This window comes from Microcaecilia unicolor, chromosome 4, assembly GCF_901765095.1.
Source record: "Microcaecilia unicolor chromosome 4, aMicUni1.1, whole genome shotgun sequence".
NCBI classification, from domain to species: Eukaryota; Metazoa; Chordata; class Amphibia; order Gymnophiona; family Siphonopidae; genus Microcaecilia; species Microcaecilia unicolor.
In genome coordinates this window covers 204,316,390-204,329,988 of record NC_044034.1, presented here as the reverse complement: position 1 = coordinate 204,329,988, position 13,599 = coordinate 204,316,390, and the positions used below count along the sequence as shown (strand labels likewise).

At 44.7% G+C, this 13,599-nt stretch overlaps 1 protein-coding gene across 2 annotated transcripts in view; it reads left to right on the top strand.

The window, feature by feature from the left end:
• Positions 1-13,154, top strand: part of LOC115468955 (alpha-(1,3)-fucosyltransferase 6-like) — a 59,698-nt gene extending 46,544 nt beyond the window's left edge. For both annotated transcript variants that reach the window (XM_030201142.1, XM_030201141.1), the window contains one exon: positions 11,692-13,154. In XM_030201142.1, the coding sequence (XP_030057002.1) occupies positions 11,700-12,785 (1,086 nt within the window). In that variant the 5' untranslated portion in view covers positions 11,692-11,699 and the 3' untranslated portion in view covers positions 12,786-13,154. The remainder of the gene's footprint in view (positions 1-11,691) is intronic.
• The last annotated feature ends 445 nt before the right edge of the window (positions 13,155-13,599 follow it).

Genomic DNA, 13,599 nt, shown 5'->3' with positions numbered 1-13,599 from the left:
GCCACCAAACACTACCTCTCTGATCCAACCTCTGGATCAGGGCATAATAGCCAATTTCAAACAACATTATCGGGCTCTTGTGCTACGTCATCTGATGAGCGTTATGGATGACCAGACTGGGAAGGATAAACGTGCTGTTGAACTGGCTGGTAATCTATCACTGTTGGATTCCCTATATATGCAGAAAGAAGCCTGGAATCATGTTACACAGGCAACCGTTGTGAACTGCTACAAGCGGGCAAGCTTTGTTAAAGATGTGGAGAGGGATGAAACAGGTGCAGCTGTTGCAAACGCGTCAGATGAAGAGGTTATTGACATCCCAGCCGGTGTTACTGAAGAGGAGTTCCATCACTATGTAGCTGTTGATTACGATCTACAAACAGCTGAAGACAGCACTGATGTTGAGATATGCTCCTACATGCAGGCAACAACGGCTGATGATGGAACAGATGAAAAAATGAGCAGCGAGGCACATGCTGATGAAATTCAACAACCTCCTCCTGTCACTTTTGCAAGAGCGTGCCACTGGAGAGTCTCAACACCGTGTGGGCCTATCTGGAGGCCACTGGATGTCAGTGCTGTGACAGTTTTTACCGTCTGGCAGACGTAGTCTATGGAACTCAAAGACCCAAGAGTGTACCGAGGACTATAACTGATTACTTCTAGCTAGCCTAATGTCAGTTAACTGAAACTGTATACTGTACGTATAATAATAAACAGTACTGTACATATGTTTATCAGATGTCAAGCTTCTTTGGGTCACAACGGTTAAGTGTACACTCTGGTTAACTGCATGCATTTCTTTGGTCCCAGACCCTTGCACTTAAGCGGATTGCACTGTACATAATGGACTCCCATATGGATATTTAATGCTCTCTTGAAAGTGCATAATGGACTCTCAGGACAGGAATTGATAGCATTATCATATTAAATGATGAAGTAATTTGTACTAAATGGAATGACAACATGCTTAGGGCTAAGGATGATGTTTCACATGAATCTCTGGAAACCTTGCCAGTTCCTGGGGATGCATTAAGAAACTATCACATCCTTAACTACAAGTCAGCCTTATTCAATTCAATGAGATCATGTTTATTGGTCAGTATAAAAGCTGGGAGCTAAGGGCAGACAGGCAGAGGTTAATTTTCAGAACGGGAGCAGACGTGCTACCCAGGCCCTTTGTGCCTGCTGAGACTGTCTGCCTGGCTGCACTCCAAGCCTCCCAGTCGCAGGCGGAAGATGTCTGCAACTCAAGCGGTGATGTATGATTTTTCATTTAATTATTTGAATAAAGTTTATGTAATAACCTTTGACCGCCTCGATAGTAGTATATGTCTGACAGAGATATACTCAAAAGAACCTAAAGCAGAACAGGTGCTTATGCCAGTATTAGTCTAGTGTCAGTATAAAGATGACATATTTATGCTATGGCACAGTACAATTGAACAATTGCAATCATTTGTAGAGAAACTTAATGACTGTCTTTCAACCATTAAATTTCAATACAATAACCATCCTAATATAATTCATTTTTTGGATGTTGACGTTACATTTATAGGGAGAGTTTTTCAAACAAGGGTATTTTCTAAGTCTACAGATATGTTGTGTCATTCGGATGTCAGGACTGAGACTCTTTCTCAAATGATTGGCCATCATAAATGTGGTAAGAACTGTGTTGCTTGCACTATTATATTGGAAACTATAGAAATATGGAGAGAAGCTAGGAAAAGGCAAATTTCTTTATGTTCCTCTACTTCTTGCAATTCAAAGGCAGTGATTTAAATGACTATCTGCCGTTGTGGGTTCTGCTACAAAGGCCAGACGAAACGGCAACTGAAAATTAGGATTACTCAATATAAATGCTGTATCTTCACAGGAAAATAGAAGCTCCGCTTGATAGACATTGTATACAGAAGGGACATGGCTTTCAAGATCTGCAATGTTTAGCCATTGATCAGATGCATGATAAAGGGAGGCGTGCTGATATTTCAAAGATGTTACATCAATGAGAACAAAAATGGATTTACAAATTGCAAACAGTTTTCCCTACAGGTTTAAATGACCCTGTGGAATAGGAGGCTTTTTTGAAAAATGTTATAATGTTTCCTTTTGGGTTCTGGTTCATTTAAGGAGGTGGAGCAGAAGTTGAAGGCAGAGTATATAACCTGATTCATCTTTGTCTTGATTTGTGAACAAGCTGACACAGCTTTTTCAAAATGAGGGGCAGGGGCGTAGCTACGGGTGGGCCTGGGTGGGCCCAGACCCACCCAATTTCAGCCCAGGCCCGCCCAGCGCCAGCCCCAGCACCCATTGCCGGCCACTGCTGCTTTTCCTGTTGAGCAGCAGGGCCGGCGCTACAAAAAGAAGAAGCGCTAACGGCGCTAAGGACCATAGGACGAGAAATGTTTAAAAAAAAAAAAAGCGCGGCACCGGCAGGCACTGTCTCGGCAGCCTTGAGGCATTGGCTGCTGAGGCATTGGCTGCTGGCTCGCAGGCTCCTCCCATCTGCGGGAGGAGCCTGCGAGCCAGCAGCCAATGCCTCAGCAGCCAATGCCTTAAGGCTGCCGAGACAGTGCCTGCCGGTGCCGCGCTTTTTTTTTTTTTAAACATTTCTCATCCTACGGTCCTTAGCGCCGTTAGCGCTTCTTCATTTTTGTAGCGCTGGCCCTGCTGCTCAACAGGAAAAGCAGCAGTGGCCGGCAATGGGGGCTGGCGCTGGCATGCAGGGCGGGCCTCGTCAAAGAAAAGAGGGAAAACATGGAAGGATGGGGAGAAAAAGAGGGAAAACAGATGGAAGGATGGCAGAGAATGAGGGAAAACATGGAAGGATGGGGAGAAAGAGGGAAAACATGGAAGGATGGGGAGAAAAGATAGAAAACAGATGGAAGGATGGGGAGAGAAAGAGGGAAAACGGATGGATGGGGAGAGAGACTCTGGATGGAAGGATGGGGAGAGAAAGGGGAGAGACTGGAAGGATGCAGAGAAAGGTGAGAGACTGGAAGGATGTGGAGAGAGAAGGGACACTGAACAGAAAAGGGTAGAGTGATACAGAGACACTGGTTAGAAAGGGAGAGAGACATTAGATGGAAGGATCAGGAGAGAGGGTAGATGGATGGAAGGATGGGGAGAGAAAGAGGGAAGACGCTGGATGGAAGGGTAGGGAGAAAGAGGTGACACTGGACAGAAGGATGCAGAAAGAAAGAGGGGAGACTACTGGAAGGATGGGGAGAGAGAGGGGAGACTGGAAGGATGGGGAGAGAAAGAAGAGAGCTGCTGGATGGAAAAGGAGAGTAGTGAAAGACTGGAGAATAAGAGGAAGGGGCATGGGGAGAACAAGGGTGAGAAAAAGATGAAAAGCCATAAGTAGATGAAGGAAATTAAAGAATGGATAGTAAGAATGAATTAAATCAGGACAGAGAGAGAGAGGCAGAAAAATATTGAAGAAAGCAAAGAAAAAGGAGAGAAAAATGAGAAATGGCCAGGAAACCGTGGCAGAAGAGTTAAGCGAAAACGAAGGAAAGCAGAATCTAGAGACTGGGAGCGACAATGAGAAAAAGTAAATGGCCATACAAGAAAGGTAAAGAAAATAGTTTTATTTTTAATTTAGGATAAAGTAATATGGTACCTGTGTTAATGAAGTTTCAGAGACCAATACTTCCTTCCTTAGGTCAGGCGAGGATACCATAACAGCATTATACTGACCTGAGGCAGGAGATTTTGGCCTCTGAAAGCTCATTGAAAAGGGTGTTAGGCTATTAAATAAATTTTCTGAAATCTGATGCACTGAAAAGCAGCACTTTACCCTGTGTGACAAATGCATCTGATTAGCGTGACTAAATTTTGCTGGGGGAGGGGGGTAGAGAGAAAATTTTGTGCCCACCCACTTTGGGTTCAGGCCCATCCAAAATTGGCAGTCTGGCTACGCCACTGATGAGGGGGACCTTACCTTGTCAAGGCGTTCTTGGCATGCCACTTTATGCAGATGTTGCAAAATATTTGATGTTTCTCTTGGGAGAAGATTTTGTGAAGATACAAAGCAAAGCAGATGCATTTTTGGACATTTATGTTATGCATAGCCTATTTTTGTTATTTTGAGCTCACTCTTTACATAAAATATTGGAAACCTTGTTTTTTTGGGGTTCACATAGGTGGATTCCATTATTGCAAATATATATATATATATATATATATACTAGCCGTTAAGCCCGTTAAAACGGGCGAGTTTTTTTAATTTCACCTCCATGTGCAGCAAGTCTGCTCTGTCCCCTGTCCTCCCCCATGTCCAGCAACCCTCCTCTGTCCTCTTCTTTCACCCCATGTCAAGCCACCGTCCTCTGTTCCCTGCCCTCCCAAAGAGACAGTGAGTGTGAGAATGAGCAGCTAGTGTGTGTGTGCTTGTGTGTCTCTGTGTGTGAGTAAGTGAGTGAGTGAGTGAGAGAGAGTGCTTGTGAGCTGTTAGTACTCCCTGTCTCATTGGAGGTTCAGTGTCTCCTTGTAGTCAGTTGTTGGAGCTGTGTGGCAGTGGAGGTTCAGTGTCTCCTTGTAGTCAGTTGTTGGAGCTGTGTGTCGGTGGAGGTTCAGTGTCTCCTTGTAGTCAGTTGTTGGAACTGTGTGGCAGTGGAGGTTCAGTGTCTCCTTGTAGTCAGTTGTTGGAGCTGTGTGGCAGTGGAGGTTCAGTGTCTCCTTGTAGTCAGTTGTTGGACCTGTGTGGCGGTGGAGGTTCAGTGTCTCCTTGTAGTCAGTTGTTGGAGCTGTGTGGCGGTGGAGGTTCAGTGTCTCCTTGTAGTCAGTTGTTGGAGCTGTGTGGCGGTGGAGGTTCAGTGTCTCCTTGTAGTCAGTTGTTGGAGCTGTGTGGCGGTGGAGGTTCAGTGTCTCCTTGTAGTCAGTTGTTGCAGCTGTGTGGCAGTGGAGGTTCAGTGTCTCCTTGTAGTCAGTTGTTGGAGCTGTGTGGCAGTGGAGGTTCAGTGTCTCCTTGTAGTCAGTTGTTGGATCTGTGTGGCAGTGGAGGTTCAGTGTCTCCTTTTAGGCAGTTGTTAGAGCAGTTTGAAAGGCAGGCTCGTTTTTTCAGTTGTGTGCCGGTCTCCCTCCCCCCATACATGTTGTTGTTGTTGTTCCGCCCTTTCTGCTGACTCCTGCTGTTCAGTGAGCCAAAGGGGCGGGACAGCCATGTCTTTGCTTCATGCTGCAAAGCAGGACTTGTGTGTGTGTGCTGCGAGTGAATGTACCTGTTTACCTTTTCTGTTGGCCCCAGAACGTTTTTTGATCCCTGCTCATAGGCGTAGACTGGGGGGGGGGGCGAGGGGGGGCAATGCCCCCCCCAAACGACGATGACGTGGACTGGCGCTAGAAGTGAAAAAAAAAAAACAAGCAGGCACGCGCTCGTCTCCGTCCGCTTCGCTGCTTCCCTGCCCTCTCTGTCTGCGTCCCGCCCGAAAGGAAATGACATCAGAGGAAGGCGGGACGCAGACAGAGAGGGCAGGGAAGCAGCGAAGCGGACGGAGACGAGCGTGTCTATCTACCCCCTCTCTTCCTACCCTCTGGCGCAGGCAGCACCAATCTTCTCTAAGCCTTTCTTGTTCCTGGCAGCGGTAGTGACGTACACGCTGCCTTCAGCTCTGCCCCGAAGCCTTCTCTTCAAGTTCCTGTTCCCGCATAGGTGGGAACAGGAACTTGAAGAGAAGGCTTCCCGGGCAGAGCCGAAGGCAGCGTGTACATCGCTACTGCTGCCAGGAACGCTGAAAAAGCTGAAGACTGTTGCCTGCGCCGGAGGGAGGGAGGAAGAGAGGGGGTAAACGGAGTCACGATCTTGGACCTCGCGGTGGGGGGCAGCAGAGGGAAGATGAATGGGACTGGGAGGGTGGAGAGCAGAGGGAAGGAGCAGGAGATGGATGGGACTGGGAGGGTGGGAAGCAGTGGGAAGGAGCAAGAGATGGATGGGACTGGGAGGGGTGGGAAGCAGAGGGAAGGAGCAGGAGATGGATGGGACTGGGAGGGTGGGAAGCAGAGGGAAGGAGCAAGAGATGGATGGGACTGGGAGGGTGGGAAGCAGAGGGAAGGAGCAGGAGATGGATGGGACTGGGAGGGTGGGAAGCAGTGGGAAGGAGCAAGAGATGGATGGGACTGGGAGGGGTGGGAAGCAGAGGGAAGGAGCAGGAGATGGATGGGACTGGGAGGGTGGGAAGCAGAGGGAAGGAGCAGGAGATGGATGGGACTGGGAGGGTGGGAAGCAGTGGGAAGGAGCAAGAGATGGATGGGACTGGGAGGGGTGGGAAGCAGAGGGAAGGAGCAGGAGATAGATGGGACTGGGAGGGTGGGAAGCAGAGGGAAGGAGCAAGAGATGGATGGGACTGGGAGGGTGGGAAGCAGAGGGAAGGAGCAAGAGATGGATGGGACTGGGAGGGGTGGGTGGGTGGGGAGCAGAGGGAAGGACCAGGAATTGGATTGGACTGGGAAATGAGGTGAGCAGAGGGAAGGAGCAGGAGATAGATGGGACTGGGAGGGGTGGGGAGCAGAGGGAAGCCTACTGGAAAGAAGACACTGCATAAAACAGAAGACACTGGGACCAAAGCGAATAGAAAAACTAAATGATCAACAAAGGTAAAAAAGTATTTTATTCAGAATATATTAATTGAAATATGTCAGCTTTTTGAAATGTGCATCTGTGATATTTTGCCTGTAAATTTCAATTCCTTCCTCCATATTAGCATATTCATTTGCATATGTATATATGCAAATGAATATGCTAATATGCTCCGCCCCATCCTTTGCCCCCCCAAATGAAACAGTCAAACTACGCCTATGTCCCTGCTTGGTTTCTGCTGCGGGGTTTTTTGTTGCCTCGGCCACTTCGTCATTCCTGCTGTGCCCTTGTACATGGTGGTTCTCTTCTCCATCCTCCCTCCCTCTCCCAGATGTCCATGCCCCCTCCTTCCCTCCCTTTTGGCTGCATTACGTCCTCCTTCGATTTCCACGCCCCCTCCTTCCCTCCCTATTTGCTGCATTACGTCCTCCTCCGATTTCCACGCCCCCTCCTTCCCTATTGGTTGCATTACGTCCTCCTTCGTTTTCCACGCCCCCTCCCCTCCCTATTGGCTGCATTACGTCCTCCTCCAATTTTCACGCCCCCTCCTTCCCTCCCTATTTGCTGCATTACGTCCTCCTCCGTTTTCCACGCCCCCTCCCCTCCCTATTGCCTGCATTATGTCCTCCTCCGATTTCCACGCCCTCTCCTTCCCTATTGGCTGAGTTACGTCCTCCTTCATTTTCCACGTCCCCTCCCCTCCCTATTGGCTGCATTACGTCCTCCTCCGATTTCCACCCCCCCTCCTTCCCTCCCTATTGGTTGCATTACGTCCTCCTTCGATTTCCACGCCCCCTCCTTCCTTCCCTATTGGCTGCATTACGTCCTCTTCCGATTTCCACGCCCCCTCCTTCCCTCCCTATTGGCTGCATTACGTCCTCCTTCGATTTCCACGCCCCCTCCTTCCCTCCCTATTTGCTGCATTACGTCCTCCTCCGATTTCCAAGCCCCCTCCTTCCCTATTGGTTGCATTACGTCCTCCTCCGATTTCCACGCCCCCTCCCTTCCCTATTGGCTGCATTACGTCCTCTTCCGATTTCCACGCCCCCTCCTTCCCTCCCTATTGGCTGCATTACGTCCTCCTTCGATTTCCACGCCCCCTCCTTCCCTCCCTATTGGTTGCATTACGTCCTCCTCCGATTTCCAAGCCCCCTCCTTCCCTATTGGTTGCATTACGTCCTCCTCCGATTTCCACGCCCCTCCCCTCCCTATTGGCTGCATTACGTCCTCCTCCGATTTTCACGCCCCTCCCCTCCCTATTGGCTGCATTACGTTCGGTACAGGAACAGGAGCTGATGGTGGAGGCGGGGTTTGGAGTGTTGCTCCTTGAACGTTCGGTCTCTACTGCGCATTTGCGGGTGAGTACGGTCACTCGCAATTTATATGTTTGATATATATATATATATATATATATATATATATATACTGTTTTTTAAAAATAAAATAGCAGCTTTTTTCTCTGCTTAATAGAGTTGTTTTCTGCTGTTTCTTTTTACATGAAATAAAAACCTGTGATAACATCCCTATTTAGGGGGAATTTGAAGGTGTTGGTTAAGAGCCCCCGGGCAGTTGATGTTTTATTTCTTTAATTGTTAAAATCACTTGTATATGTGGGATTCCCTTTGTTACACCAGTTCTAGCAAAACTTTATTCTACAGTTGTATATTTGATGTTTTGTGATCCATAATATAATTATTGTTGAACATTAAAATATGCTCAGCATATATAACCGCTATTGTGTCTAACAATTGAAATCAAATTTATTGATGGTATTGGACCATCAGAGGTGAAAATCCCCTTGCTTTCAAATGGGTTGTGTTCACCTTATATCATCATCAGTACAACATGACCATTAATACAAAAAAGAGAGAAAAGGCATTTTTATGGCAGAGGTAAAAATGGCCTTAGCATGCAGGAAATACCTGTGTAATGGAGCTAATGCCACTTTTTACCACAGCTTGGTAAAAGGACCCCTGTGTTCAGGAAGGAGTCATTTGTGTTAGGTTTAGCACCCCCACTATTCTTGAAAGCTTGCTTCCTACCATGATTATATATTTTTCCAGGGTAAGCTCATCCTCGTCAGCTTTGGAATTCAAGTGTAAAGGCCTATCAGAAATTTTGCTATGGAGTATGTCCTTGTAGAAGATAGTATAGGCCAGAGAAATCATTCATCTGCACACTGTCCCCCATTCACAGAGATTGTAGCAGAGGGTCAAATTTTATATCAGTGAGTGATCCCTAGTATTTGTATAGTTATTGAGGGAAGACATTTTTTATTTTGGATCCTTGGTATTCTGTGGGGTATTATTTTTATTTTTATTTTTTTGGAAGAGTGGCTTGTAACCTGTGGTTTGGGGAGTGCTAAGAGACATGAGAGACAAAGGAATTGCCATACTTGGCCAGTCCAGGTCACAAGTACCTGGTAGAGTTTCAGAAAGTAACAAGATTTCATGCTACTCACCCCTAGGAATAAGCAGTGGCTTTCCCCGGGTCTACCTTACTAATGGTTTCCAAGTTTCTTTTCCATTTGCTATCCTGCCCTTTAAGAGTCTTCAGGGTGGTTTACAATCTATGTATAATATTAAACAGAAGACAAACCTTTACAAAGATAAAGACAGAACTGGACTAAAGGGGGGAAAAAGGGAGAAATATATTAATGATACTGTAGACGGATGGACAAAACAAAATGGAAGGGGCTTATATAGTATGGAGTTCCCCGGAAAAAGAAAAGCTAGTGAAATTTAGCTGTATGTATCCTTAAATAGATGTGTTTTAACATCTGTTTTAAATTTTGTTAGGGAGGTTTCCAAAATGGAAAGGTCACTTCATAGGTGAGGAGCTTGGACAGAGAAAATAGAATGTATAATGTATTCATGAATGAGGACACGATAACTAGGAACTACAAGTTGATTTTGTTGTGCAGACCTGGGCAACCTAGGAAGGCAGTATGGAATAATGTGAGATGAGAGATAAAGAGGTTCTCCCGAATGTAATATTTTATATGTAAGCAGTAGAATTTTGTAGGTGATGCGATGAGTAGTTGGTAACCAGTGAGCTTCTTTAAGATGTGGTGTAATCTGGTCGTATTTCCTACTGATAGTGATTAGTTGAATAGCGGTATTTTGAATGATCTGGATATGTTTTAATTCTTTTATTCTGAGTCCTTGATAAAGAGAATTGCAGTTATCCAGTTGGAAAATCACAAGAGAGTGGAGCAGGACATTAAGAGCTGAAGGCAGGATGAGTGAGTGTATAGACTCTATTGAATGCAGTTTATAGAAACATCCACAAACGACTTTAGCAATCTGTGCTTTAAAAGACAAATCTGAATCCAGGAGAATACCTAAAATAAGGACAGTCAGTTTGTGCAACAGGAATATTGGCGAGACAGACATGTGATGGTAGTGAGGTATGTCATGTAGATGAGAAATGAACGAGCTTAGATTTCTCAGGATTAAGAGAAAGATGGTGTTCTTGAAGCCAGTTAGTGATAGCAGAAAGTTTAAGGCTTAGTTTTGAAATATCAGCAGGAGTACAAGTATCCAAGGTGTAGAACACCTGGATGTCATCGGCATAGACAAACATTGTCAGTTCAAGGGATTGTGCTAATTCAAGAAGAGGGGTCAGGAAAATATTGAAAAGAGTAGGTGAGAGAGTGGATCCCTGGGGTACATCTATACCTGGATGGAATGGAGCTGAGGTTGAACCATTACAGAGAACAGTATAGGTGTGGTCAGTAAGATAAGAGGTAAACCATTTTAGAACTGTATCAGTAATACCAATTGAGTGGAGACGTTGAATGATTTACCAAGTCAAAAGCTGCAGAGAGGTCTAGTGATAGAAGAAAAACTGATTTCAACTGGTCAAGATCATGATAAATGTAAGTCATAATACCTAGTAGTGTGGTTTCTATACTGTTATGTTTCCTGATTGCTGTTTGGTTGGGTTGTAGCACACGAGTTTTAGTTATGAAATCAGTAAATTGGGAATGTACTGTAAACGCGATAATCTTGGCAGTATAAGGGAGGTTCACTACTGGATGATAGTTTAGTAGATCATTGGTTGGATCAGAGACATTCTCAGTCTTAGGATGAATGGTGGCTTGTTTCCAAAAGTCAGGGACTGATCCCGATTGAAGCACGTATGAATGGAAGAAGAGAAATCGAGAAATCATTTGATCAAACTAGATGGGATGGGATCTCTGGGCGCTGTGGTTATTCTTAGTGCCTGAATAATTCTACCTAAGTCAGTGAGGGATAGTATGTTAATGGACTTTTCCTCCAGGAATCTGTCCAAATCTTTTTAAATCCAGATATGTTTATGCTAACTGCTTTTATCACATCCTCTGCCAACAAGCTCCAGAGCTTAACTATGTGCTAAAGGCTAGATTCTATATATGGCCCCTGAAAAATCCATATGATAAAAAAAATGCCTAGGCATATTTTCTAAAGCATGCCTAAATTTTATAGAATAGGCTTAAATTTCCATGCAGTATATAGAATATGCTAAGCACCTCTCAACATGACCAAATTTGGTCATTTCCAAATATATTAGGAACAGAGCGGGTGTAATCTATAATAATGTGCATAGATTTTAGAAATGCCCATGTACTGCCCATAACCATGCCCAATTTCAGTTGTGCAACTTGGAATTTATGTGCACCATGTTACAGAATACGCTTAGTGAGTTGTGAGTGTAAATCGGAATTAATGTCAATGAGTGCTGATAGTTGCTTGTTAACATCAAGTTGACAGCGCTGATTAGCTAGTTATATACATTGTTATAGAATATGCTTTGATTTCCATGCAGAAATTAAGGCACAATATATAGAATTTGGGGGTGAGTAAAAAAATGAGGTGCCTGTGGGAAAGTTATTTCTTTGGAAGCTTTCAAAGTGAAATTATGTACATACTTTCACTTGTACTCTAATGCACAACCAGCAGATAGAAAGGACCCACAAACTTTGCAACTGTAAAGGCAATATGAAAATTGCATCTTTTGTTTCCATTTTGCTTATTTTGCTTCTCAGCTCTTGATGATCTGCTTATGTTTTTTGCTTTTCAGTGTTAAGTTTTCTGCATAACTATTTTTTTGTGTGCTTTCTTTCTCAGTTCCAGCCATGGAGTCCAATACGAAGAGTTACTCATTGAGGCAGATCTTTGTATTCTTTTTTATTCAGATTGTTATCAGTTTCTTTTTATTCACCTTAATTCAGACTAATGGGGACTCCAAACTTGTTTTCTGCCCCTCTAAGAATGACAGTTTGTCAGAAGGGCAACTCAGAACATCCATTAAAGATGAAAATGAGAAGCCAGGGCTAATCATTTTACTTTGGGCATGGCCCTTTGGAGGTCAGTTTCCCCTGGATAAGTGCCCAGAATTGTACGGCATTTCAGGCTGCCAGTTCACAGCTGACAGGAGCTGGTATAATCGTGCTGATGCTGTAATCCTTCATCATAGGGATGTTTGTTTTAGCAAGAAACAACTGCCTCAAGACCCAAGACCGTTGAATCAACGCTGGATCTGGTTCAACCTGGAGTCACCTTCACATAGCCCTAATTTGGACTTTATGAACGACCTGATTAATCTCACCATGTCCTACAGGCTTGATTCAGACATCTTCACCCCATATGGCTGGTTAGAGACACTCAGGGAGCCTCGGAACTTTAGTATCCCACCTAAATCCAAGATGGTGGCATGGGCAGTCAGCAACTGGAACCCAAGTTCCAAAAGAGTGAAATATTATGAGGAACTACGGAAGTATATCAAAATAGATGTCTTTGGACAGGGTCACATGAACCTGTCCAGGGAAAAGCACCATGAAACCATTTCCCAGTATAAGTTCTATTTAGCCTTTGAGAACTCACAGCACCAGGATTATATCACTGAGAAACTCTGGAGCAATGCCCTGCTCTCATCGGCTGTACCTATAGTTCTTGGCTCAACTCGGGAGAACTATGAGCGCTTTTTGCCCCGAGAAGCTTTCATCCACGTTGATGACTTCCCCAGTGCACAAGAAATGGCTGCTTATCTATTGGAGCTGGAAAAAGATAATGAAAGATACCAGAATTATTTCCACTGGCAATCACAAAAACAGCCAGTTGGTAGGACTAATTGGATCACCCATTTATGTAAAGCCTGCCAGACACTGCGCCAGTCCCCAACCTACAGAACTATTTCTAGTCTGAGCAAATGGTACAAGTAGAAAACACTGTTTCGGCAGGACATGGATTGAAGTAATAGAGAAATCCCCCTCCCCCCCAAAAATTGCAGGACATTCTATGAGTGGTCTCAGCTTTGTACTAGACAAAAATTCGTAAGAAAACTCCAGGACTTCCCTTGCTCCCTTATTCTGATTTACTGCTGACAGAAAAGCATGTTATTATATCCATAAGAGTAAGAAAAATCGGCATGAGTTCTGCTATACTTGGAACAGAAAACCAAAGAATGATAATGTCTTTCAGGCAGTAGTAAGCAGAAGTTGCTTTATCCAGAATACATTGCCCCTAATTGTATTCACTTTACTATCAATAGCTTAAAGAATTCATTTTAAATTAAAGAAGATATTTTGACATTTTGATATATTTTGTGACTTACTTTCAGGAGGCAGTTTTCAAAACAATGCAAGTAGTTGTAATGTTACTTTCATCAGTTCTCAAAGGAAAAGCATGTGCCTACATTCCCTTTGAGAACTGTCTAGGTAAATTATGCCCATAATGATTTGCTCCTACTTTTATTCTACTAAAATAATGTACTTAGTTTTGAAAATCCAAAACTGCGGGTCCTTTTACTATGGCGCACTAACAGATTTAGTGCATGCTAAGGGGTCCTTTTACCCAGCTGTGGGGAAAAGGGCCCTGCGTTAGAGGAGGGGGCTGTTTTTCCCACGCGCCAGGGCCCTTTTTACTACTGAAGGTAAAAAGCCCCCAGACAAACATGGCCATGTGGTAAGAAAAGTCTTATTGCGTGGCCATACAGAGGAGATCCCTTAGCACCACCCATTGAGGTGGCGATAAGGG